The sequence below is a fragment of the Trichogramma pretiosum genome, unplaced genomic scaffold (genome assembly GCF_000599845.2).
Source record: "Trichogramma pretiosum strain Unisexual culture from Peru unplaced genomic scaffold, Tpre_2.0 scaffold10, whole genome shotgun sequence".
NCBI lineage: Eukaryota > Metazoa > Arthropoda > Insecta > Hymenoptera > Trichogrammatidae > Trichogramma > Trichogramma pretiosum.
This window is the reverse complement of record NW_019641652.1, coordinates 185964-213944: the sequence shown is the minus strand read 5'-3', so window position 1 is coordinate 213944 and position 27981 is coordinate 185964. Positions and strand designations below refer to the sequence as shown.

At 41.1% G+C, this 27981-nt stretch overlaps 1 protein-coding gene across 8 annotated transcripts; it reads left to right on the top strand.

Moving 5' to 3' along the window:
- The first annotated feature begins 512 nt into the window (after nucleotides 1-512).
- On the top strand, nucleotides 513-27193 carry LOC106648591 (protein NDRG3). Of its 8 annotated transcripts, none has more exons than XR_002763526.1 (11): nucleotides 513-1227; nucleotides 6207-6911; nucleotides 9548-9601; nucleotides 18302-18501; nucleotides 19014-19134; nucleotides 19576-19864; nucleotides 20669-20938; nucleotides 21035-21119; nucleotides 23583-23584; nucleotides 24035-24160; nucleotides 25942-26031. XR_002763526.1 is itself a non-coding variant. In XM_023459994.1 (11 exons), exons 2-11 carry the CDS (start codon nucleotides 6646-6648, stop codon nucleotides 25960-25962), a joined length of 1356 nt encoding a protein of 451 aa, XP_023315762.1. In that variant the 5' UTR covers nucleotides 513-1227; nucleotides 6207-6645; the 3' UTR covers nucleotides 25963-26046. The 8 variants fall into 8 exon arrangements, 6 of the variants coding, with proteins under 6 accessions (XP_023315762.1, XP_023315761.1, XP_014221073.1 ...); XM_023459994.1 differs by having other exon boundaries at nucleotides 24035-24082; nucleotides 25942-26046; XR_001339278.2 differs by lacking the exon at nucleotides 23583-23584.
- The last annotated feature ends 788 nt before the right edge of the window (nucleotides 27194-27981 follow it).

The window sequence follows — 27981 nt, the reverse complement described above, 5'->3', positions numbered from 1 at the left end:
TCAGTGCTCATACGGGTAATGATAGTTTATACCCGCCACCGATACAGCTGTACCCTACCTAACCATCGACGAGTCCTTTACCGATCGCCCCGTGTGCGTCGATTATTAATATAGCTCGTGTCTAAGCTCGCTGAAAATTACGTTTGAAACCATAGCATAAGCTTTATATATAAAGTAGTTAACTATTCAGGCGACGGATCAACTCAAGGTAAGTGACGTATATACATTTCGCATCGTGCAAATTACAAGTTAGTAAGGAGTCGTAGTCCTGGCGTCAGGTGCCTCCACTCGCGACTTTTCCCAGGAACTTCGTATATACAGCATATATAGAGTCTCTTGGACGCCTGCACAATACCGCTGCACTAAAGAGCTTTAGAGCTAGAAAGAGATGGAGGGAGAGAAAAAGCCAGACACCACACACACGGTGCGCAAGACGACGACGCGCATCTCGGGTGGCGACTCTATATACTCTATACTCTACCCATTGACCAGGCAACGGCTGCGCGTAACGATGCCAAAGCCAAGCAGCAGCAGCAGGCGAACGATATAGCTAGCTCGCTCGCTCGCTCCCGACTTTGTAGCCAACTTTTGCCAGTGCTATATACGGTGTGCCTTCGAGACGACGGACGACGGTGTGTGCGTCTCTTCTCTATCTCTCTCCGCGTTTAAAGAGCGAATACATAGAGAAAATTATATCAATCGCGTGTATAATCGCGGAAAGGAGACATCGGATCGCGTGAGTCTTCTCGGTCGTCGAGCGGGGGAGAAGACAACAACGACGACGACGAGTAAAAAAAAATATTGTGCGCGTGAAGGCGGACGAGGATTTTTAAAAGAAGTGAATGGTCGAAAAAATAGAGGAGCCGCCGAAGGCCACTCGATAAAGGAAAGAGATTCGTGGTGTTGACCAGCCCGAGTTGTGCATGTAAAATAGTCGTCGACTGCGAATGCCACTGTAGCAGGAGCAGGGCACCAACGCACCAACACACACACATATATGTAGACAAGCTGATTGCAGCTGACAGCTCCGCATATAGTCTGCTGTGTGTGTGCGCGCGTGTATATACACAGGAGCGCAGCAGAGTTTTAGAGAGCAGAAGACGCAGATAGAGAGAAGGCAAAGGAGCAGAATATATAATATTCAAAAAAGTTTGACGTTGTGTAGTCGTCGTCGTTGCCGTAGCTGCTTTTCCAGGGATCTTTTAAAGAACCCGTATCACATCGAAGGTAAGCTTTCTCTCTATTTCGCTGCCATGGAATATCTCTCTGGCTCTCTCGGAGCGTTCGAGTAAATCTTTTTTTTCTGCTTCTCTTCTCGTGTTCTCTATATTATTTACGTCGAGCGCGTCGAGTGAGCCAGAGAGAGCCCCGTACGACGAACGCATTAAAAAAAAGAAAAAAAAAGAAATAGACCTAAGCGAATCAAACGAAGGCAATAAAGTGCTACACACTGTGCCGCGCGCGTGTGTGTATCAAAGTCTCGTTTGGTTTGGTACGTGTATGTGTGGTGTACGAGTGTGTGTTGTATGTCTGTGTGTCTGTCTCTGCGTGCAATGGTGGTAAATCGATCGGTGCGGGCGCACACACGGCTCTAGTCTGCTCTCGCGCGAGTCCGTCCGTCTGCTGTACATATCTGTGTATATGTATACAATATGCAATGCACACAAGACTCCGACTCACGACTGTGTCTGGCTCTATTCGCTTCCCAATAACACACGTATATATTTTATTCTCTCTATCAGTCTCATAGTAAGAAAATTACATTATGTACTCTCTTTTATATCTTCCACGAGCCACGACGACGACGATGGCCTTTTTCGCGCGTGTACTCCGCATCTCTTCTCTCGGGCGAGCGAAAGCAGCAGCATCAGCTGCAGCTACGACTCCAAAACGTCATCGTCGACGTCGATCGTCGCGTGACGTTAATAGCAGTACCCGCACAGCACCACCCGCCCGAATTTATACATCACCGTTATTATATACATGTATTTTTTAAGTACAAAAACGAGAGATCGATCGCCGCGAGCATTATATACATGAGGTACGTTACAATATATAAAAAAATATGATGTAACGCGCGAGTATAGTCGAGCGACGCGGCGCGCGGGTCGCGATACACACATGTAATGTAACTCCCGCGCCGCGCGCGTGTGTTAGGAGGATAATACCGCGCGCAGGAAGGAATCGTTCAAAGTTTCGCGGATTTTTTTTTCTTCCTATCGTTGTACATTTTACTATGAACAAATATCGCGCGCTGTATACGAGACCGAAGATCGCCGCGCGATTATTGTACGCGATCGTTCGCGATAAGCAGCACCGTAAAGCGTAGCCGCGCGCATTTATCTCGGCACCGAAATCGAGCGGTAACCCGATTGAACTGGATTGAACTTGGACGTAACTCGTGATGGAGAAAATAAAAAGAAGAAGTGTTTCCCTGAGAGAACTTCCTTTTCTCGTTCTCTTTCTCTCTCGTTATGCGCTGAACTCAAAAATTTTGTACTTATATCTATGTATACCGATTCGTACTTGGCCATTACCTTATAGCGAAGGGACCGAATTTACATTTCGCATAATAAAGTCGTAACAGAGAGGGAGATAAAGCCCGAGCAGAAACGGCATCAATTTCGGAGCGCAAATGCAATCCACTAAAAAAAAAAAATAAGAAAAGAAAAAAGTTTCCAAAAAATGCCCACTTTTTCTTTCCAGTCACGTCATTTCAAAGAGTCAAGTGTGGCTAATAGCAATTACACTTACTTGCCTCTATTCTCTCCTTCTTCTTCCTTTTTTTTTTACTTTCTCAAGAGAGCGAAAAAAAACATGGACAATAGAGCGCGTCGATTTTGTGACTTTAATCACGCCTCGAGTAGAATTGCCAATGCTCAAACGAGAGAGAGAGAAAGAATATAACCGAGACAAAACAGAGCGAAAAAGGACCGTACGTACATGTATATAGCTGCAGCAGCAGCGCGCGGGGGCAGAGGTAAGAACAAAAGTAGGCTTTTTCTTACTTGAAATGCGCAGACGGCTAGTATAGAGGTAGTAGCCGGCTAAGCTTGCACACGTACACACACACACACACACACGATTTATACGTATATATGTGTGTATGTGTATGTGTTGGGGTGATAGGCCCGAGTTAACCTCGATTCCTCGCAACGGGTATATAATGCAGCCGCGCCGCACACACGAGTTTATACACGCGAAAAATCAATACGAACAACAGACTTTATAAACGTATGTGAGAGCAGCAGCAGAAGCAGTTAATGTGTATTCGAGAAAGTCGTATAATATAGGCTCGAGTGTGTTTGTGCTCGTGTGCACAGCACTGCCGCGAACAAATGGGGTATAATTACCTACCCGAGGCGGATGGGGGATATCGGGATCGAGATCGGTAGCAAAAACAAAAGGAGATCGATTTTCAAGGCACGCTATATACATCTATAAAGCTCTGAACTTTTTGTCGCGTTGCTGCGGTCTCTCGAAACTTTTTTTTATCTCGTCGATAAGTCGATTTTCTTACACAGATCGAGCGCACGTGACGAAAGTTCCGCTCGCGAGCACAAAAATCGGCAAAAAAGCTCGATCGATATCGCTCAGCTCGAAACATATAATACGATATACAAGACGTCGTCCGCAAGAAAGTTCGAGGTCGTATCCCTCGCTCGCGATTGTATATCGTTGCGTCCTGCGCGCGGCGCTGATAACAAAAAATAATAATAATAATAAAAGTCCTCGTGTAATACCGACCGGGAGAAAAAGCTCGTGTGCTGCAACAGCAGCTTTTATTGAACTAATCTTGAGGGCTGCGTCCGATATCAAAAGTTTTTGGCGGTCGTAAAATTGCCTCGGGTTTTTTTTTTTTTTTATTAAATTTCATTCGCGGTTTCGCGGTGAAAAAAAGCCCCGACTTTGTGCGTCGGTCAAAAAGATCTCTAGCAGCGCGCGATTTCAATTGCGCCTCGAGACTCTTTGCTTTGCGTTATAAAAGTACATAAAAAAAGGGTTTATATATTGTTCTAGCCCGGGTGTATCGTAACGAAAATAATGAAAAAGAGCAAAAATAATACATATCTCGTTTCGAGACGCGTTGCAAAAATGTTAAATAAAGCCCCCCAACGAACGATAAATAAAGCGTGCCAGTAAGCTCCTGTTTTTTTTATTTCAATTATTTTTCTCTGCATTTTACGATGAAAAAATTTTTTCATTTTGATGTATAAAAATTTAAGCGCGCATCGATGGTCTCGCGAATTTGAGCTCTAGAAAAATAGCGCGAAATACGACAACGACACGTTGACGTTACTTCCTCCTCTTTTTCTTTTTTTTGTGCTTGACACTATCGGCATCGGCATGAAATAGTTACATTTACTGCGGGCCCATCGCAGTACACAGAGAAAATAAAAGAGAGTATATATTATATCAGAGAGCCTAGACGTTGTGAGTCCTCACCAGCCTTCACACGACAAATCCCCGATATTCCGTGTATTTACCGTGTGGATGCGTCTGTATGTGTGTGCTTATACATCTTCGATACCCCATTGTGCCCCGAGACTATGTACACATTTTGTGTGTATCACATTGTGCACAGGTGGAGCGTGTAGTGAATTTTGATATATATCAGAGGACTCGTAAGTCCGAGTTAATAGAGTTTCTTTGAAATGTCAATAAGTACATTTCATCCTTCTTTGTGCTCGCGTTCTGTGAAAGATGTACGTAACGGAACCATCTTTTTTCTTCATACATTATATATATATGAATCGCGAGCTCGAAATCGAACATTTTTTACTTGCATATTTTCATGATTATAAGCTCCGCGCGCTCCAAGCTGTGTGTTTACACGCGTGTATATATGTTGAGCGAGCTATACATTATAGATCTTTTTACGAGTGTGTGTGTTTGATTGTGTGTATGTATTTGAGTGAGTGCACCGAGCGGCAAGCTGCAAACCTTGAATTTTTCATATTATAAAAAAAAAGCACCGAGACTTTATCTCATCGTCATCATCATCATGGCATTATAGTTTTTTTTTCTTTTAATTTTTTTTTGTTGTTGTCGAAGCGCACTTTGAGTGGCTTTCTGCGTTCATCACGATAATAATAATAACGATAATAATAATGATAATCACTATTAACGAGCTCTCACGCATTTTTAATAATATACAGAGCCATATGTATATTCCACCGTCGGCCCGCACATAAATAAACACACACGCAACACGGAATGTTTTTTTTTCAATTTCGTTGTTATAATCATGTACCTCGCACCATTAATGAGATTGGCTCTGATTAGGTATGCGTATGTGTGGTGTTTTTTGGACGACCCACGAGCTTATGCGTCGAAATTTTCAATCATATATAGCCGCGACACATGTTTCACGTATGAAAATTATAAATTTTTTTTTGTCATAATGGCAAAGCAAAAGAGAACACGATACGATATTTTCCTCGTTCGCCAAACACAGTTCACTGGAAATATGAGGAAAAAAACACGTAATACAACTACTCAGTATACATTTTGTTGTTTGATTCTTTTGATACTGTATTTTTATTCTTCTTCTCCTTTTTTTTGCATGTTTTTTATCTGTCGAGTTCTTTTGAAAATATTAAACTTTGTTTTATGGTATATATATCGTAATATCGTCACGTGTATTTTTTTTCACGTAGTTCTCGTACAGAATTTGTAATAAAACAAGAGTGGCAAAATTGCATTATTGCGATGAAAAGTTGCATGACGTATTAATAATGGATATGCGGCATGGTATATACGCGACTATGCAAAACAAAAAATCACATCATCTTTTCACCGTCCACATTATCTAGATTAAGTTTATTTAAGGTATGCATGATTGTGAGAATTATTATATATAATATAAAGTAGTACTATTTGATCATTACATAATATTTCATATTCATGCACATTTATAAATCCGAATCAGAAGATCGGTTGCGAACCGGCGGGTAAAGGTATTCAACGGATTTTTCTGTTTTTGTTTTTTCTCGTACTTCGATTTTCGTAAAAAAATAATGAAAGTTGGGGAAAAAGTACGCTGGACATTATCATCAAGATTTAATATTAAAATAACAATCGAGCATCATTATCGCCATCACCATCAACCACATATAACCCAAAGTCTCATCCATAGATGTAAATGCCATCAATCGAATATGCAGATAATTTTTACACACAGAAACATAACTGTCTCTCCTTAGTTATTGTGCCTCGATCGACAAACGCCACCCCAAACGCACAAGGTTCATCGCGCTCTGCAGCCATCATACAGCTCATCACACAGATATCGCTTCTTTTTCTCTCTCACACTCGATCTTCTTCCTCTCTAAACTTGCCTGTCTCTCATCACTTTACACACTTAAACACACTTGCACCGCACGACGTGATAATCAGTAGTCCGATGCAAGTCTGCCGCACGTTGCCAAAGGCTTCAGAACGTTAAGTCGCCTGAGACGCAAGCTCGTCCGAGCCAATACAACCGCCGCTTCAGCCGGAGTAGCAGTAAGCGAGCTCGAGGACCATCGTGAGAATAACAAGGAGGAAAAAGAAGCGGAAGAGGAGCAGCAGCGAGCGACCACTTGGTCGAATCGTCGGAGTTGGCGTCGCTCCGAGTACCGGAGAAGAGGCAGGGCGGCCACGATGCCGGCGGCCAGCGGTATCGGCGCCTCGTACAGGTCGCTCGGTGACCTGGGCGAGGACGTCTACAAGAGCACGACCGTAGCTGATAATAATGGCGGCGGTGGTGGCATTGGCACCACCACCACGGCGAGCGTGCTCGAGTCCGTGAAGAAGGCCTTCAGCTTCGCCGCGCCGGCAGTGATGAAGGTCGACTTCGCCCAGGGCAGGAAGAAAGAGCCGCTGATCGAGGAGCAGCAGCGACGCGAGACGATCTCGATCGTGTCCAGGTAAAATTATTGCGTAGAGAGAGATGAACGAAAGAAAGGAATAAAAATTGGTGATGGTGCTCTGGGCTGCCAGGTGATGGGTTAATTATTTTACCGGTGTAAAATATTCATCGTTACAAGCACTCGCGAGCTTTTACCGCGAGGATATTTTCGGACGAGACGAGCTCCGAGTGCCAATCGTTGTCTAACCGCATCCTTCACCTCTATTATCCTCCTACTTCCTCCCTCGCGCCTCTTATATACACCCAATCAATTATCAAGCCCATTTTTAGTTCTGCGCTCGCGTTTTCGAGTTTGAAAGACGCGGAAAAATAAATATCCGATCTTTTTCTTTTCTTTTTTTGGCAACGATCGTAATAGTTCATACGTCGCGCGACGCTTGGACAAACTTTATAACCAAGGCTCGAGAGCTGAACCTTTTGCTCGCGGCTCTCATCGTCGTCGTCGTTGACGATGCAAACTCGGGAAAAGGGGGCTCGAGAGAAGAGAAAGAGAAAAAAGAGAGAAATAGAGAGATAGACACACATACACGTTTAACAAAAATATCAAGAGAGATACGTGTGTGTTTGTGCGCGCGGAACGTAGCAGAATCGTTTGCGTCAGGCAAAAGAGCGGAAGCTGGAAGGTACCGAAAGGGGTAGTAGCAGTAGTAGTAGTAGATAGTAGCTACAGTAGTAGTGGTAGGGGTAGTGTGCCTGAGTGCCAAGGATCGATCGTGACCCCACTTCTCCGCGTTTTCAGACTCTCTCTCTTTCTCTCTCTTATTCTCTCTCTCGTACAAGAGTATAAATATTGCACAGGACGAAAAGCAGGCCGACCACGCTGACGCGCCAAGGTAAGCTTTCCTCCTCCATCCACCACCACCACCTCCTCCTCCTCCTCCTCCTCCTCCTCCTGACAGAGAGTCATGTATATATATGTACATACGTGACGCTAGTTATATCCTTCTCTCTACTCGTAGATGTGTGTATTTACACACACACACACACACGTGCCTGCACACAAGCTTGTATTATATGCATTTTGTCGCTCTATCTTTTACCTTCGCATTGCTGCTACTGCTGCTGACACCGCATGTGTATCTCTTTCGATCATCCAGAATTGATATAGGCGTGTATATGTATAACACACATGTGCGAGCAATCGATATATAGCACACCCAGTGGACTATTAAAATCTTTCGACGCTCGAATAAACAAGTAGGCGATGTGTCGAGCCGCTTGAAATACGCGCGTTTATACACACACTGTTGTACGTAGCGCGACATAATTCACGAACGCGCGCCATGCTTAATTATAAGTTGGCCCCGCGCGTAGCCGTCAGCTCTTTCTCTTTCTCTCTCGGTGCGGTTTCGTATGGTACGCGAGCTTGCGAGAGCTTGCAAAAGCTTAACCGTATACGGGTGGTGCGTTATTTACACCCCTCCCCCCGCATACGCCGCTCAGGATCTCGCGTAACGTGTGTTATAATAGCGTCGTCGTCGTCGTCGTCGTCGTTGTCGGGTTATCGCGTATCTCTCTACTCGAACTCGACTCTCGAGGATCCCCTATTTGCTGCTGCTGCTACTGCGGAATAGTGGCAACTTTTTAGCCGAGAGAGAAGAGAGCTGCACAGTTGGAATATTTTAACTCGATTCCGCAGGCGGCTGCCGTTGCTCCGAGTGTAAGACCTGCAAAATGCAACGTTCCAAAGAAGAAAGTAATTCTCTCTTTCTTTCTCTCGCTCACTTTTCGGGCAGCAGCGAGAGACGTGCCTAAACTTCTCCAGTGCTACTACAGTGGTACAGTAGACGCGGGACGCGCGTGAAAAGGAAAATGTGGCACGTGCTCGCTCACGCTGCTGCACAGTTAACGTGGCAGCAGCAGCAGCAGCAGCTTCCCAATGCGCTTCTTATAACGCGCGCGCCCTCGTACATAACACTTGCGTCAGCTTTTAGCACTCAAAGCTTCCTCGACATCGCCGCCGCCGCCGCGTCGTGTGTAACAATGAAGAGCGATATGTGTTTCGGCAAAATCGTCGGCGCTGCAACTATTTATTAGCTCTGCGCTGCTGTACACTACGTACTCCCTCGCTGCTTCGTATTATCTCGCCACCTGTCCTACTTTTCTCGTATCTCTCGCCCTCAAGCTTGTAGATGTGCTTTTGTGAGTTTCGATGTAATCATAATATTACATGCACACGTGTGTGTCACTCACACATACATATTACACAACACACACTGTAATTTTTGTACATAAATCTACACGTAACGATAAGGAAACAAAAGTATGTGTAAAATAACGTATATGCGTAATATAACTTTGTGTCGTCACGTAATATCTAATCGCAAGTGGATCGTGCATGCCGTATGCAAGTTGAGCTTTTTTTTCGTTTGTTTTCTTGGGGTATGCAAGTGTGTGCCAATGTATATAATATATAACGTAATGCGCTTGTGGGGTGAGCTTTGATATAATAGCATGATTAGAGGATTATCGTATACAGCCAAAGAGAGGAATTGTGGTCGAATGAAAGGCGCAGACTTCTTTAGATGTTTGAGAGAACGAAAAATAACGAAAGAAAGAATAAGTGAACAAAGAGCTGTGCGACCAGTCGACGGTGTGCGATTATACACGCCCCCTGTCCACTTCTGTTTTCAGAGATAAAGCCAAGATGCCGACCGCCGCCAGTGCTGAGGAATCGGCCCTTCTGGGGTAAGTTATATATAACACACACAATGCTTTTGGACTAAAATCGCCACGATGCCCCACGCTCTATGCGACTTTTGGCTGTATCACGTGCGTGTGTGTGGCTTAAAGTCGCAGCGTGATGGACGATGGTGTTACACGCGATTAATTAAAACGCATACATATACGAGAAACCGTATTTTTGGATTTTTTGTGATTAACCGAGGATTTGACGTTTGGTTTTGATTTTATTTTGATTAAAAAAAAAAAAGAAAGAAAGATTAGCGACATTCCAGACGAGCGAGTCCGATCGATCGATTTCGAACGAAAGACTTTTTCGATCGAGTCGTCAAAAGTGAGAATAAGGTAATTTTTTTGGTATCGATGAAGTTTTTAGTCTATGGTTTCAAACGTAAACGAGAAAGTCCGTAAATCTTATTTATTATTATTATTTATAGTACTTTAATGCCAGAAATTACTACTTCCACATTCTTGATTGAGTATTTTTTTTGTACAATATAAAGTAGATAATGCCATATATATTTTATTTACTTATTATGATATGAAAATTTTAAATATAATAGTTATTAGCAGTAGAAAACCAAAAAAAAAACAAGCATTTACACGTTGAAAAAAAAACACAAGATTTATACTCTACAAAAAAAACTAATATATACAACCGCCCGTAACACATAAGATACATTTATACGAGAGGTGACCCTATCCCTGCGATATCCTCCCCAAACAAAAAAAAGAAACGAAATCTCAGCGTGAAACCCAAGAAACTCGACGGGTTTTTCGAAAATATAAAGCGTCACCGGAATTACATCCAGATTTTGGGCTTTACCCCCGGACAAAGCTGCGTACATAGGTGCTGACGAGAGCAGGACTTATATCACGAATATACTCCTTTGTTTACCAGAAAATAATGTCCCGGATTAAGTCGGTCGCCGCTGCTGAAAATTCAAACTTGCGCGTATATATAGCTGCACGCATGGTTAAATCGATTCGCTGCACTACAACTCCTTTGTGCCGTGTTATATGCGTGCGTCCATTGTGTCGTTATATTCGGGAGTCGATTCGTTTATAATATTTTTTGAATATCATATCGATTCGATGGATATATATGTTCTTTGCGCAGTTTTGCGCGGTGCACACGATATATACAAAGAAGTCGAATTCTAAAAATGTCCCCGTCGTCCCGATAGAGCGATATATCCTCGCTCGCTCGGCGCAATTGACCTCTCTCTCTCTCTCTCTCTTGGAAAATCGACTGGTACTTAATGCAACTTTAACGACCGGCTCTCCTCGAGAGCTCGTAATAAAAGAAAAAAAAAGAGCCTCTCCTCGCTCGCGGCTGCTGCCAGAGTATGTATACGATTATCTCGACGAGCCCGACTACGTGGAGTTGTATAAACACACTTATACACACTTACACGCGAAGGTATATACATTGCGCTCGTCTCATTAGACATAATTATGAGTCTTATGCAAGTTGCGCACCTCGAAACAAAGACGATCTCTCTTTTCCTCTCTCGTCGGTGTGCAGTGAGTGTGTGTAACGTCGCTCTTTAAGCGGACGCACAGTTCATCGGCCTCGCTCCGTTTAGTGTCCGCTACGTTAGCGAGGATATGACGCGTCGCAACGCATATATACGGGGTGGTGTCGCGTATCGTTCGCGAACGATCATCCGAGGAGACAATGAGCCGTCGTCGACGGCGACGCGTGACTAGGAATACGTTATTTATTATTATTACCGTCGCGGCTACCGCATAAATATAAACATTCGGTAGCAGCAGCAGCAGTTTCGCTTATCGCGACGCAGACGGCTGCATATAGTTAAACGCATTGTACGCTCGATATCTTCTCGAAAAATAATACGTTAAACATTTTTTTACTGCCTCCGTGACTCAATGATCGACGCGGCTCAAACTTGTGTATATCGCGCGCTGCAAGCTCACAATTTATACAATGTGAGCCGAGAGATTCTTTTTGTTATGAAAAAAAAAAACCGGAGGAGGATCGCGAACGAAGAGAAACTGATGCGACGTACATTTGTGTCTCTCTTTTTACCTTCACTTTTTTTATCTCAAATCCAATATATAATCCATTTCTCTCGGCGCGATCGATCTATCGGGTTATAATAATACCGAATTATATCCTTCGCGCGCGTGGCGAGCGTATAATACGTCAAAATATAGGTCACGGTGCGCGCGAGCGAGCTTGCAGCACTAGCGCTAATTAATATTATATATATTATATATAATATATATTGCGCGCGCTCGATGATCGACTTCCCGCTTTTTAATAATTAACAAGTTCTCATGTGCGCGAGCTCCCGCGGCTCATTGGAATCAGCTACTTTTTTTTCAAAAGCTCTCGGAGTGCAAGCTGCGCTGCATTTCAATGAACCTCGTAAATTCATACAATGCATCATATAATGGAATTTAGACCGAGTATAGGGAAATTTCTACCTCGCTTACGAACACAATATCGTTCTCCATTTTTAAAATCGTGTTCACTGACTCTATTCAGTTGCATACGGACGCACGTTTTAATCCGCGATGAGCTTGCGCGGAGATAACATATGTGTGTGCGCGATCAAAAATGCGCAATCCGTATCGTCCGCGTCGGCTCGAATATTTTCCAAAAAAAATAGATCGATGATAAAGCCGATAAGGTTCTCTTTTTTTCGAATGGGAGGAAGAAAAACGAGAAAAGCACACACTTACAAGCGCGTCGGTACTCTTGATAAATGGTATATAAAATTAGGTACGCGCTGGGTCACGAGTGCTCTGCTGCTGCTCTCTTCGAGAAAATAAAAAAAGGGAAAAACGTTGATCCGCTGCGTCAGCTTTTGGCAAGGGTTTTATCGAATTACACCCGATTTACATTTTTATTGCTCTCGAAACGTTTGTGTATATAGCAAAACCAAGATTCGATCGAAAAGTATTTATCCAACCTGTATATCTCAAAGTCGTTGGTATTTAATTGGTAAATGGGCTAAATAGCATCAGGCTCGTCTTGAACGCACTTAACATTTCCGAGGCATCTCTTGGTGTATATAAATCATGACTCGCGCGCGAGCCGATACAGGAACTCGATAAAGCCACACACCAACACACACACACACGTGTGTGTCGAGCCGAGACGGAAATGGTATGTACCACGCGACGGAAAGCACACACACACACCCCTCCACCCACTAGCACTACCGTACCGATGCGATACGTGCCTGGAAAATCCGTCGAGAGCTTATGTCGCTGCTGCTAACGGCTCGAACGGATACGTATACGTGTGCGCGATTTAAAGCGCGAAAAAGAGAAACAACGCAACTCTGTGTGTAATATAAAATATGTATACGTCGTATCTATACGAGCAGGTGTGCGATCGCTCGCAAAGAGTTTTTATTCATTCGAGTCTCGCTCGCTCGGCAATAATAAGTCCTATGAAAAAAGTTTCGCGAGAGCTTTTTCTTTTTTTTTTATTTTTTCAAGAGCAGCAGCAGCAGCGCGTCGGGGAGGAAAAAAAAAGTTTTCATACGCTGGAAATACGTATAAAATATAATTACAAGAGTAGCGCGCTGGAGAAGAAAAAAAGTCGACTCGAGTGGGCCGATTGTGCTTTTTTTTGCTCTTCTTTTTCCACTCTCGTGAGGCTTAATCTCTTCAAAAAAACGCGTATATATATATCGCGTGCGGTAGGTGTGTAATACGGCCAGGAAATGACATGATTAATCGTTATTACATCGAGAGTTATTATCTCATCGATTTATCGATCTCCGATAGAATATGTACGTCCGAGTGCGTGACATAGACTGAAAAATTCTTTTCACGATAACGAAATATATGATAGTTTCGTATTAGCAGCAGCAGCTTTTTCACGCTGTGTGATCCTGAAAAAATAATAATAATAATAATATCATGAAAATTGAATTGGTTTTTCGGAAAAAAAGTAAATCGCACGAATTTCGCAATGGAATATGGACTGTGCGGCGGGATTTGCCGCGGCACGTCCTCCTGGCGGGATCGCGAACGAACATCATCATCATCATCATATTTCTTAATATAATGGAAAAATAGCAAAAAGAAACGTGCGTAGTAGTATATACACCTGCTGTGGGGCGCGTACGCGTGCGAAGAAAAACATTTTTCAATTTAATATTCATCTTGGCTCGAGGGAAAAATAATACGTATATACGTTGCTCGCGAAATGATCATCGCGCAGGGGGTGCCCTTTCGAGGACGCGCGAAACGAGACACATACAACACGTCTCCGCGTTATTATGTAGGTCAGAAGCGTGCAACAATGATAATAATATCGCTCGCAGCGCACCTTGAGAGAGATACCACACGCTATGATTCTCTCTCTTCCTCTCAATTATTATATATTTCATATAATATTTGTCACGCGTGTAACCCGAAGAGACGCGATCGACGATTGATTTTCGCTCGACGATCGCGTTTGGACGATAATATAATCCTCCGCGATATTGCGCAACTTTTTTTTTCATAAACTCCACTCGAAAAGTGCCCGTAACTCGATGGGCTAGAGAGGAAAAAAGGACGGAAAGTGCACGCTAAGTATTTTTCGACCTTTGTAAAAAGATGTAAAAGGCGATAAGGAGAAAAAACAGTTTTACCCTGACATTTTCAAGAACGTCGCTCGGCTACGTAGTGCTTTTTATATTCGAAAAATACAAGGGGGTTGTGCTGCTGCTCTCGCTATACTATATACCGATGCGCGTAAAATAGAGTTACGTTTACGATCATTTTACGAATATATGTAAGATGCGCTGTTTGTCTTTAAAATTCAACGCGCAGTGCTCTCGGCGTATGTACGTGTAGCTGAATAAACTCGAGAGCTTACTCGTATGTTACGAATTCGCCATACGCTCGAGTAGAAAAATATGTATTTGCGTTTCCTGTATTACGATAAATGTCGTTGCGCGGAAAAATTGCAGGTGTACAACGCCTGAAACTGTATGTATAATGCAGTCGTTCTTTTTTTGCTCCGACTCGTCGATTATTTAATCATAAAAAAAGAAGAAGAAAATCGAACGAGCTTGCACACGATGTCGTGTGACCTCTGGACACGCATACGTATCGTTCGTTGCGGAAGGTATTTCGAACTAAAAACTCGCGCAAATACACGCGAGATACGTCTGCTGCCTTCGAGCGCAAAGAAAGAGAAGAAGACGAGAAAAAAAAAGAGAACAAAACGAGCGGGGTCATTATCCCATTAACGCGATTAGCTCTCTTATAAGTGCACACGCGCGAATCTCGTGTAATGCGCTTTTCCGAGAAAAACTCGTTTATTTGATTAGGCTCCGAAAATCTGTGTCGATAAATATCCCTCCCTTTTACCCTCTGCGTGTATTTTGTTCCACTTATATGACACACGTCGAGAGAAAGAAGAAGAAGCAGCAGCAGTAAAAAAACGGTAATTAAACAAAAAGCCAAAAAAAAAGGACTCTGACAAACAAATTATTTCAATTTCGAACAGACAAGCGAGAGTTATTAGGCTTGGCTCTCTCGCTAGTTCCGCGGGCCAAAGTTAGTTTCCCTCGTTTAGAGAGTTGTTACGCCTCGCCCACACGCCTTTCGGATTGATGTGCACAAAAAGTTTATTCGCCCGATGCGCCGGGCGCGCGCGCGAATCAGCAAAAACTGTCCCCTTCCCTTACCCACACAAAATCACAGCTTAAATGCAATTTTTTCTTCTTCATTTTTTTTTACGAGGAAACGAATAGAGCAGCAGTAAAAAAAAGCAAACAAACTGCCACGATGAGAGTCTTTCTCTCTCTACTTGCCGCGAGGAAGAAGAAGTTTATTACATCGCGTTCGCGATGACATAACACAGACACACACACCCGCAAGGTATATCCCGTGAAATTAATTGGGTCGTCGCATAAATCTGTCTCTCTCTCTCTCGTCGTATAAAGGGGCTCTCCGAGGAAGAGGGAATATAAGGTGTGTGTGCTGCACTTTTGCACACTTTGCAGCACGCGCGTGAGCCTCGGCAATTTTCTCAGGACTCTAATACCACTACCTACCTCTATATACAGCGTTGTTGCTAAGGTATTACTCGTGATTAGCGAGGTGCCCTGCGTCGAGGGCGGCGGGGGGAAGGGGGAGGGTTGGTATAATAACCAACCCTTCGCAAATCGATAAAGCTGCCGTGCATTTATGCGAAAAAAAATAAAAAACTAAATAAAAAAAAACTAAAAAGGTTTCCAGCGAGATTTCTTTCCGCTTCCACGCGCCGCGAGCTCGAGCTGAATTACAATTGCTCGTTAGTACTAATGAGTTTGCATCTCGCTGCGCGGAAAAAACAGCGTTTATCGCAGATAATTGTAAAAATGGAGAAAAAAATTGAACGATCGTTCTTTTGAAAAATCGAATTATTTCAACGATATCCAGATCAATCGGTAATGTATCATTACTCAACGCTTATTTAACGGCTGAGGGGCGCATCTTCTTCCTCCCTACGTCGCGTGATCGCAATATTTGGCACGCACATGCAGCAGACACTTATTCCGTGTCTGTTCCTCCGCTGCTGCTGCTGCTGCTGCTGTGCACGAGCGCGCGGGCGTGGCCGACACGACGACGATCGATGCCAACGGCCGCTGCTCTCTCTCTCTCTCTCTCTCTCTCGGGTGCACACACGAGCGCGAGCTGTGTGCTGCATATATACATGCACAAATAAACTCCGGTGGTGTACTTCCTGTATCTATAATGCCGCACGTGGTGGTGTATTTTACCCCCTCGAAATTTCGTCGCGTCTAACAATAATAACGAAAATGTTTTTCTTGCGATATTTTCTCCTCCTATACCTCGAATATGAATATATATCGGAATGAGATGAAGCTCTCTCGGAACATTTCTGCGCTCGTCGGGTTCGGTTGCGGAAAATATGCGCGTCGGCGGTGGCGGCGGCGGCGGCACAGGGAGAGTTTGAATTTCTCCGCTCCTTCGAGCGAGCCATGCGCCTCGAGAGAGTAGTGGTAATATATAGTGTATAAAGCTTCGAGAGCTGCGCGATTTAATATTTCTGTATGTGTGTGTGTGTGGATCGTTGGCATATAGAAGGAGGAATTTCACGGTTTTATTGATGAAAAAGAGAGAGAGAGATTTGGTTTTAGAGCGAGAGGCATCGCTCACATGAATTGGAGATCGACGTATATCGAGTGTATGTATAAGATCGAGTCAAATTTTTTTATTTTTCTCTCTTTTTTTTTATCGATATATGTTATTCAATATCCGACGAAATACGAATATACACGCGGAAAAATTAATTGAGAAAAGCGCATCGCAGCGCTCGTAAATTCAAAGGATAGCACTCGGCATAATTACATTCTGCGCCGATGCAGGGGCTGCTGCTCGTAGTTATATGTGTTACATTAGTTTTACGCAAACAATCCGCGTGAAATCCCCCGTTATATGAATTTTCGGGAAGAAAATGAAAACTCGACGAAACTCGGGGCCTCGGTCGTTGAACTTTGACTGCGTACAGTGTGCGTATCCATATACTGTAATTGCTGTATGGCTATATTCCCTCGTGACTCCTGCTGCTGCAGTTTCGAACGTACTATCGCAACACGAGCTTGCAGCGGTGGTTTCGCTATAGCCAGCTCTCGAGGTCATTGAGTCCGAAATTTTCGTCGCTGATAAATACGTCAGTGCCACCTCGACGCGTGCGACACAACAAGATCGACGGCTAAATGGTTTTAATCGACGTGTGTGTGCTCTGCCAGGCGACAGCGACATCTCCCCCTCCCTGCGCCGTTGCTGTACCTACTACTAGTACTACTACACTCACCGATCGATTTTGCTGCTGCTGCTGCTCATTTCCGGAAAATTCGATTGAAAAATTCCTTCGTCCGCCTCCCGCGTTGAGGGGGTTCTTCTTTTTTTTTGCAGTCGCAAAGGCACAGAGAGAAATAGTTTTCATATTATCGGGTCTAAAGCCAGTCAAAAGCAATCTTCCGCGAGTTTCGATGCCTCGAGATATTTCTTTATTACGTTATCGGTGTAAATGCAAAAGGATATTCGCAAAAGGAGCAAATTTCTCTCCTTGGCCTTTTGCATTATACACACATACATACAACACAAACGAGCACATTATACAAAGGGGGCAGTAAATAGTACTGGCACATAATACGCTGCCGAGCAAGAGAGAGAGAGAGAGAGAGAGAGAGAGAGAGAGACGAAGTAAAGGAATTACAATTTCCTCGTCGTTGAATATACAGCTCGGGATAATAATTTACTCGGTACCTAGCCTATATATGTAATACTCTATATAATACTATACGTAATGTATAAACTGACATCGCTTGTTGGATTTATCGATTGTGTAGTCGGCGCTAGACGTGTACATAATTTTGCAGCTCTGACCCGTCTTACGTATATATCTCGTAGGTATGTACGTGCAGCCTTATCAATAGGCTTGGCAGCTCTACTACTACCACCACCCGCCTCTTTTCTTCCCCCCTGACCCACCCCCCACTGTTATACATATATAGCCAAGTCTTCTATAGCCCTAGAAGAAAATCCGAACGACGTCGCCGTCGTCGTCGTCTTCTTGCCTCCTAAAAAGCCGAACCGAGCGACTAAATACATAATTAAAACCGATGAATATACCTCGATGATAATATATTAAGTAATATGAATTCCAACGAGTCCGAAATTTATTCATTGCCTTTTCTTCGAACGACACCTAAACAGCGCCATGCCGTCGGACAGTATGGACGACATCGAGCTGAAGAACATCCAGCTGCAGTTCCCGGCCCTGAGGTACCTGTCGAGGGACGACGGCTCGGTGCACGAGGAGCGAGTGGAGACCGACAAGGGCTCAGTCGTGGTCGCCGTCCAGGGCAATCGTGCGAAACCTGCCATTATCACGTATCATGATCTAGGCCTTAACTGTACGTATTATTATTGTTCTTATTTTATATACACTTGATTTGGTTAATTTTTTTTTTGGTGCAGGGGTCGATATTACTCGAGGGCGCGGGGGGGTTGGATCTTGTTAAAATTAAGTGTGCAGCTCGACGTTATAGCGCAAAAGTTGGACGCTTTCCAAAACTTACACAACGCAGCACCTCGGCGGCTGCTGCCACCCGCGCCGGGACTTGATTTTCTTCTTATTTTTTTTTCGTACGATTCAGACTGAAAAAAGGGGGAAAAAATTATACCTTTTCGACTCCTTGATAAATGTCGCGCCGGCGCGATTCACTCTATATACATCCCAAATTATTCAAGAGCCTGTGCGACTTATCATGCAAATTTTACTTCTCTTACTTCCCCCCGCCGCCCGCGAGTGGCTATAAATCTTATTAAGTGCACCAAACCGCCACTTCTATAAATGCGTATACGAATAAGAGAGAAAATTAAAGTAAAACGTTTGTGCGTAATTTTGTGCGTCTGTGTGCCGCAGATATCTCGAGCTTCCAGGCGTTTTTCAATTACATCGATATGCGAGTCCTGCTGGAGAACTTCTGCGTCTATCACGTGAACGCACCCGGCCAAGAGGAGGGAGCGCCGTCGTTCTCCGACGAGTAAGTATTGTTTTTTTTTTTTTTTTGTTTTTACACACAAGGTCGAGACGCATCCGCATGACAAAAAGTCGTTATACCCACAGGAAAACTTTTCATGCATTAAGGTCGCGGCGGGGCTGCTCTCTGCCCAAATTATTATACATACTAAATGGCTAATATTCTCGAGTGTAGTTCGCGCGCGCTAATACATATTCTCCATCCTCCTCCTCCTCGTCTACATATAGAGTCGTGTGCTGTAAGAGCTAAGTTGCACAAGTGATTTCGACCGCATTGCAGATTTGCATGCTAAGCTCTTGCGACTCTCCGGCCACTTGGAGACACGACTCTATATAGGATACCAACGCGGCAGCGTGTGCCAAATTTAAGGCAAATTTGCGAGCGGAAAATCGATGGGAAATTCGATCTCGAACTTAAACTATATATATTTGTTCGCGCTTACAGCTACGTGTACCCGACGATGGACGAGTTGGCCGAGCAGCTGCTCTTCGTGATGGGCCACTTCAGGCTGCGCAACGCCATCGGCTTCGGGGTCGGCGTCGGCGCCAACGTCCTGGCGCGCTTCGCCCTGGCCCACCCGGACAAGGTCAACGCCCTGTGCCTCATCAATTGCGTCTCGACGCAGGCCGGCTGGATCGAGTGGGGCTACCAGAAACTCAACTGTCGCCATCTGCGCTCGCAGGGCATGACCCAGGGCGTCCTCGATTATCTCATGTGGCATCATTTCGGCAGGGTGAGTAGAGAGAGATTATTATTAACTCTCCGCGAGCCGCGAAATCGAGTTGATTAAAGTCGACTTATACACAGAGTGTGTGTGAGTAAAAATAATTCCTGCACTGAATTATTATCGAGCTCCGAAACGAGGAATATTGTCCGAAAAGTTAGTGCATTTACGGTAATTGAAAAAAAGGAGCAACGAAAATAAACAGGTCGAGGACAAATCCAGATGTTGCTGCTGCTGCTGCTGCTACTGGGAGGAGGGCACACGTACACAAACACTTCCTTTGTAAATTTGTCTGTATGTGTGTGCGTGTTTTTTCACGTCGAAGAAATTAATTGACATTCTTTGTTGCCCTCGACAAGTATGGAAAAGCTCACGAGAGAGAAGAGAAAAAAGCTCGAACGTTCGGCTTGGCGTTTGGCTTAGATGTTTGCCAAGCACGAGATATTTCGCTCGAATGGCTCTCTATCCATTTGCTGCTTCGCCTCTCATTCTCTCCTCTCTCTCTCTCATTCCATCTGTCTCTCTCTCTCTTTCCCACGAGGCGAAAACTCATCATTTAAGTGGGCTTTACAGAGAGGGAGTGAAAGCTCGGAGCTGCTGCACTTCCCTCGCACGAATTATCGACTTGCACTTGTCCATCTCTCACTCTGTATTAAATCTCTATTATAGAGTGCGCGAGGGCAAATTGGATTAGCACGCGTCTCGCGCTCCCGCGCGCGTCAGTCGAACGAAAAAAAAATAGAAAAAAAGAATTAGAGAGAAAGAATTAATAGTTTTCTTTTTTTTTCTCCATCCCTCCCGCTGAATCGACAGGACACCGACGAGCGCAATCACGACCTCGTGCAGGTCTACAAGAACTACTTCGAGCGGCGCGTCAATCCGACGAATCTGGCCCTGTTCATCGACAGCTACGTGCGCCGCACCGATCTCAACATCGTGCGCGAGCTCGACCCCACCCGCAAGAAGGACAACACGACCCTGAGCGTGCCGGTGATGAACATCACGGGCTCGCTGAGTCCCCACGTCGAGGACACGGTGACGCTCAACGGACGCCTCGATCCCACCAACAGTTCGTGGATGAAGGTACGCGTACTCCATTTTTTTGTTGCTTTTTTCGAGAGAGAGACTAACTCGAGCTCGCTCCGCGCTCGATCGTTCGGCAAACGTTCGCTTTTGCAGATATCCGATTGCGGAATGGTGCTGGAGGAGCAGCCCGGCAAAGTGAGCGAGGCCTTCCGATTGTTCCTGCAGGGTGAAGGATATGGTAAGTGAGCCGAGGAGAGATGCTTGACGAATTATACACTCTAACAGATATAATAGACCTTTATCGAGCATAATTTTATTGTGTATATGAGCAAAAATCAAGTGAATTGATCTTTATTGATTTTAAAAATTGATTATTATCAGCTACAAAAAAAAAGAAAATCACGAATCTCATCAATTTTTGTTTAGATTAATGTCTGTTAAGCGTAAAACGTGCTTATATATATTCAAAAAAAAGAATCAATTTTATGCTGAATTGGTGAGACGAAATGATGATGAGCTGTGTGAGAAAAAAAGGGACACTATTATAAGATATTTAACTATAAAGAGAGAGAGCAGAACGATTCACGGTCGATCGGTGCTGATTGATCGTTTTTTTTCTCTTTTTTTTTGACAGGTAAAAATACTTAATTGCCTCATCTAGTTGTTGATTCTATATATAATGCAAGTTGACAAACAAATGGCTCATTGGCGAACAAAAAAAACTGCATCATCGCAATTATAATCGGCCAATGGTCATTGTAGCCGATGCAAAAAAAAAAGTAGAAAACTGTTATCGTTGTTGTGAAGGGGTACAAAAAAAGAACCCTGAAAAAAATGCAAAAATTTTTCCTCTTTTTAATTTAGTCAACAACTATGACGCGTTACACGCATTGACACGTGTTTTTCTAAATAAGTGTTCCTCTTGGTCTAGATGGTAAAATATCTAGCTACATGTAAATTCGTATATTATAGTTGTACGACGCAATCTAAAAGCTTACATCGTTCATTCGCTGATATAATAATGACTGTAATGATATCCTTAATCGACGACGACGATTGTAAAACGACGAAGGGAAATTCGAAAAGGGAAATATACTTTTTTATATAACGATAAATGATAATATCGAATCCTGGGCAGTTGGGTAATTCGTTGGTACATACGATTTTTGGAGGAAAATTAGTTTTGTAAGCGCAACTTTGATATACGTTTATCGACAACAATTTTTTGTATCTTTTTTCTGTTGATTTTTCTATCTTTGTGTACAAAAATTCTCTAACGTTTTATGATTCGTACATAATTTTACATATCATTGATGAGTAAAGCAAATAAAAAAGAAAGCAACGTTAATCTCGATGGAACTGGCATGCTAAGAGCTTTTTCTGCTGTATTAATGAAAAAAAAAAGTTTAAATGATGAAAAAAAAGACACATAATTGATGTTCGCGAATGTTATTATTAGCTTATTCACGTATGCTAAACTGTCCATTTTTTCGTAAAACTTTAAAGTAAATGTGTAATTAATATTAAACGAATATTTACATTCAACTTTTTGAAGCTTGAATAATCTAGTCTATAAGCCAAAAAAATATTCGCGATACTTGCTATAAACAAGAGTTCATGTAACATTTTTAGATTGCACGTACATAACTATTGAGTAGCTTTGAGAAGAAATGAAATAATTCAGAAACTTATTAAGTAGTAAACTTAAATGATAAATGTTGCGCGTCAAACGAACGAAGACAACAACAACAACAAAAAATTAACGATTAAGAATGACAAAATATTTGCTGTCTTAGACGGTAATCCGTTGTTCTGTTTGGCTTTTTGGTCACAGAAACACACCAGCACTTTTCACCTGTACACAACTTATACGCTTCTGTCACAGTAAACTGTACAACTGTACATCGGAGCAAAAATAAATAAGATCATTATTTAAAGAATAAACAATTTTTCGCCCGGTGATTAAAATAAGTCGAAATTCATTTAGGAGCCATATAATTTAAAACAAAAAATCAATAAAAATTTTAAACCTATTATTGATTGTAAGTGTGGAAATTGATTTGTACTCGTTTACTAGTTCATCATTATTAAACGTTTCAGATTGAAAAAAAGTTCTTTTCTTTTGTTGAAAGACCAAACAAATTTTTTTTTTTCAAGAATTATCGTTGGAATTTTTTCCCGTAGATTGTGAAACATGTTAAATCCTTTCATTGTTATTGTTATGAAATGTCATCTTGTTGTTAGTAAAATTATTAATTTCATGATTTATCACTGTCACTATTTAGTAATGGTTTTAAATCTGTCTTGTATGAATGAGTTAATAAAAACTGGTGTTGGATTTTAGATTGACGAGAAGTTTTCATTTTTTGGACTTTACATTACATTACAGCAAAGTATGAAATATTTTTTGTCGATCCAATTTTCCATGATCATTCTAAAATTCGACCCTACTTTCAACGAATTTTCATTTTATTTTCAACGTTATATTTTCTATTTTTAAAAAGTTTATCAAAAATCATCACATATGATTTCTCGTCTCTGATCTATACTATATTACCGTAATGTTTTTTTTTTACTTCATGTCATTCGTCAAATTATGTTTTAAGTTGATTTTTATTAAAATAAATAATTTTAAATGAAAAGTAAAAACCTTGTTCACCGACTTGAGCTTTTATTTCCCACGCGTCTCGGATCGATCGAGTGGTATGTATAAAAACTTTACTTCTGAAATAGTAGAAAAATATGTCTATGCCGACTTCATGCTAGTTTCCTTTTCGTCGGAGATTTGCATTATTTTTCAATATTTTACGTGTCAACTCGCGTTTGAAATAGAAGCAGAGATTGAATCGTAATATACTGAATAAGAAAATTCTATTTGATTTGATATGGAACATTTGTGAAAATAATATTACAATTATTCCATTGTAAATTAATATAATTTACTTTTAATAAGGTTTAATATGATGTTTCGATAACACAATACATCAGAAAATTTTTAAAAATAATCATGTATCGTCAAGTGTCACCAAATTGATGATTATATTGGGCCTTATTAATTCTGTAGCAAAAACTAAATCCTTTATTTTTATTGTAAGAACTAAGTGAAAAAATTGCTTAATAAAACGAGTCATTTTTATTTCTTCTGCGTTTTAGTGCCGAACTGCTCGGGAAGACTCAGTACGGCGTCTACAACACCCGAAGGTAAATGTTATTAGGATTTGAAGCCGCAAAGGAGTTGAACGCGCTGTGTCGGTCAATTAGCCCACTTCTAATCGTTAAGTAAGTCGGAAACAAAAAAAATTATATTCGGAAAAATCTAAAATATTGACTAATCGAAACTAATCGGAAGTAACATTTAAGAGGTTTATTAATAATGGTGGCTTCGTGGAATACTAAATTACTAACAAAACTCAGCCTCGTAACTTTTGGACTCATTAATGCTAGAAAATTGTGATTAAAAATTTAGAGCAGAACTTTTTGGGTTTTTATCATAATAATAAGACGCTTGAAGTTTTAGGATGATTATAATAAGTGAAAAATTCTAATCCTCAAAAAAAACTTTTAAAAATCCTTTAAATCTCTACTTATCTCATTCATAAGTTCTCAAATTTATCAAATTTTACCATTATATTTTCTAGTCAAATATTAATACTTTTTTTTAATTCTTTGACTCACTCCCTACTAGGTACTATCATTTTATGCATTTCTCAATTATTTGATGTGTCTCTTTCAATGTTTTCTTCAAGCTTATAGTTATGTGGTCTATTGTAATTGGTGTTTTATATGTTCATCTAACGGGTAATATCTGTTTTGAAAAATTAATCAGAGTTGAGTTTCATTACGAAATGATTAAATATTATTTAGCACCAATTGCTTCATAAATTCTTTGAAAAATTTTTTCCCTACTTTGAACGTATTATATTTTTTATATAGTTGGAAATATTTTTGCAATTAAGTTTCGAAACAGCACTGCACGTAAATTTTTCTAAAATAGGCCCTTGAATAAAAAACAAAAATAGTATCTATAATCTGCTTACTAACACAGTTATCATACACAATTTGTACAAGATAATTTATTCGAAGTGAAAAGAAACTTGACAAATTGATGAACAATATTTTCTATTTCTTGTGTGGTAGAAAAATCATTACAAAACACCATATTTTATGATTTTGTAAATAATCGTTAATTTAATTTTGAAGATTTGTAAAATGAGAGACATAATGATCAAATTATTTCAGACATACTTTCCTATCTTCATTACCTCACAAATCCGATTTTTAAGCCCAACTTGATGTATGATTCGACCCCGACCTTTCCTGTGGTTAATTTAAAATCACTTTAAAAAACTGTACTTAATTATTTTAATTTTTATAGTGGCTCTTGAATTCACGCGCTAGGACACGCTATATTAACGTATGACGAATGAAAAATATACATCAATGGACAACGAAAAACTAACTTATTCTATTGCACCGAGTAGTTCGTAGAAAATCTTTAATATTTGATAAATTGTTGTGTGACAACACTATGATAACACGACACACACAAAATCTTGCTGTTTCTTGCACACAACAGACCACAAAAACACACGCATTCTCCTTCTTTTTTATACTTTGCACGTTACGCTTGAGTTTGATTTTGTTTTTAATCCCTGCGTATAAAAAATGCATATAAAGAAAAATCTTTTACTAATACAAAAATCTGATGTTTCGATCTCAAAATTACAATTGGTACTTTCGCTACAAAATATTTTTTAGATTGTCTCATTAAATACAACTAACTAGGCGTATTATGTCGTGCCTCTTAAAAAGTAAAGTAGATGCAATGAAGATTTTTTTTAAGAAAGATCCAACTATTTAAACTTTTTCTTTTCATAAAATTTTTACCTGCAGGAATTTGTCGAAGCAAATTTGTTCTACATAGAACTTGAGTCAAGCCCTAACGCTTTAGAAATGCTAATAACGTTTAACATATAATTTTGCTGAAAAATGTATATGGTAGAAAAAACTATTATTGATCATCATCGTTGCAATTGTCTTTTTTTGTTTTAATTTTCCAGCCGCACCACTATCCCCGCTAAAAATGGCCGATTACAGACTAGCGTCGCTCGAAGGGCTGAATCATATCTGCAGTAAGAAAATAGACTGGCCCACCGCAACCATGCGCATCATTGAGAATCCCTTGCCAGAAACAGCCGTTTGTTAAGGCCAGTTATGAGAAGTCACGACACACACCCACGTGCATCATCAATGAGCAGCGAAAAAAATTCCCATTTCTATCGAGAAAAAGAAGAAGATCGAGAAGAAAATCCGAACGGAAAATGTTTTCATCCTCCATCGCATGTACTTTTGCGTCTATATTGCTCTTGGCATTTGTGTATATTTTAACAAACTAGATCTGAGATATGAAACAAAACCAAAAAAAAAAGGAATAAAAAAATCTGTCGCGTTGATTGCTTGAAGCGCGACTGCGTCTGATTGTGTGTGCTTGTGTGTGAGTGCGAAAAGTGCGTATGCCGCAGATAAAAAATGCAAATACAGACGATAGAAAACCTTCAAGATTTTCATTTCGCCCTTTCGAACTTATGCTGTTAAATAAAAGCATTGAATGTACTTCGCTCACACAAAAAAAAATATTAATAAATAAAAACAAAAGGGTTGTCGAAATTTCCTAAAAATTTCATTTTATAATCAACTCTAAGATGGATTACGATTAGATTTTAAGGGCTTTTTTCACTGAAAAATACAAAATCATATCTAAAACTAATGGAAAAAAACTGTATTTTTTGCATTCCAATTTTTCTTCGAGAGATCTGTATTACCTTGAAGAGATCTGATGCTTTTGTCGAACACTTCTATAGTTCACTATACATCACGTGTGTGTGTGTGCATAGTTTTGTAATTATCTTGAAAACGAGAAAAACAACCTCAGCCTCTACTTTTTGAGTTCTTCGTGAATCAATCGCAACAACGAGTGAGGAGAATAAAAAAAAGTCGCTTTTGCGACACACAAGAGAGAAACTAGAGTGCGTGTTTGTGTGTGCGTTAGGCGTGTATAGGTAGCGAATTAATTCACACCGTGATTCATCGCGTTCCATGGGTTTATTGCTGGCCGCGCGTGAAAATTGAAAAAAAAAGCCCGAGAGCATGCGTATAGAAAATCGGATTATTATTTTCGACAGAGTCATGTTCCCGATATCGCATCCAGTCGCTAATTGAACGGTGAACTGCGACGTTCGTCGTTGTTTTGCGACACACACACACACATACAAGTAGATTGTATACACTATAAATGCGGCAAATGAATTGAAATGTATCGAGTACGCGACGTTGCGCTCAAACTTTTGATTTTTAATCTTTACATGAGAGTGTGTATTCGTATAACTTATTTTCTCACAAACAAGAACGGGAGCATCGGGAAGAAGTGCTCCAATAGTATTTTCCAGTATTCATAATGACATATTTATATATACAACTATAATAATTTAAGCTAAAATGTGTATATTGTACCTAAATTATACGCCTTCTTGATAAGCTCACAAAACGCTTAGAAAAAACAAAGAGAAAATTTTTGTTAACTCGAGTTTTTTTACACATACGCGTTGGTTAAAAAATATTTAATGATCGTCTCTAATCAGATATAATTGTAATCGACGCAACAACAAAAAAAAACAAATTATTCTATTTTAATCGTTATACAAAATGGTCTAAAGAATTGGCGAACAATTCAACCGTGAGAATTCTTCACGCGAGCTTATTGCAAATATTATTACAAAATTGGCCTATAGAAAAACAAAATAACTAAGATTTAAACCTATGAAGGCCTACCACGAGGATGAGGTCACATGTGCTTTTCCGCTTCGGCAATATTATTAAATTATATTATAATTCTACGCCACTTATATTATATATTCATGCGTATGACCAAACCTCTGTCGAGTACTAGACTGGAACAACGATTTTTTTCTCGTAGGTTTTATAATGAACGTGCTGTTTTCCATGACACGAGATACCATCACGTCCATTATATCATTTAGAGAAACATTTCTGACCTGACGAATTTCTCAGAGAATCGGTCATGAAATCAAGTGCATACGTAC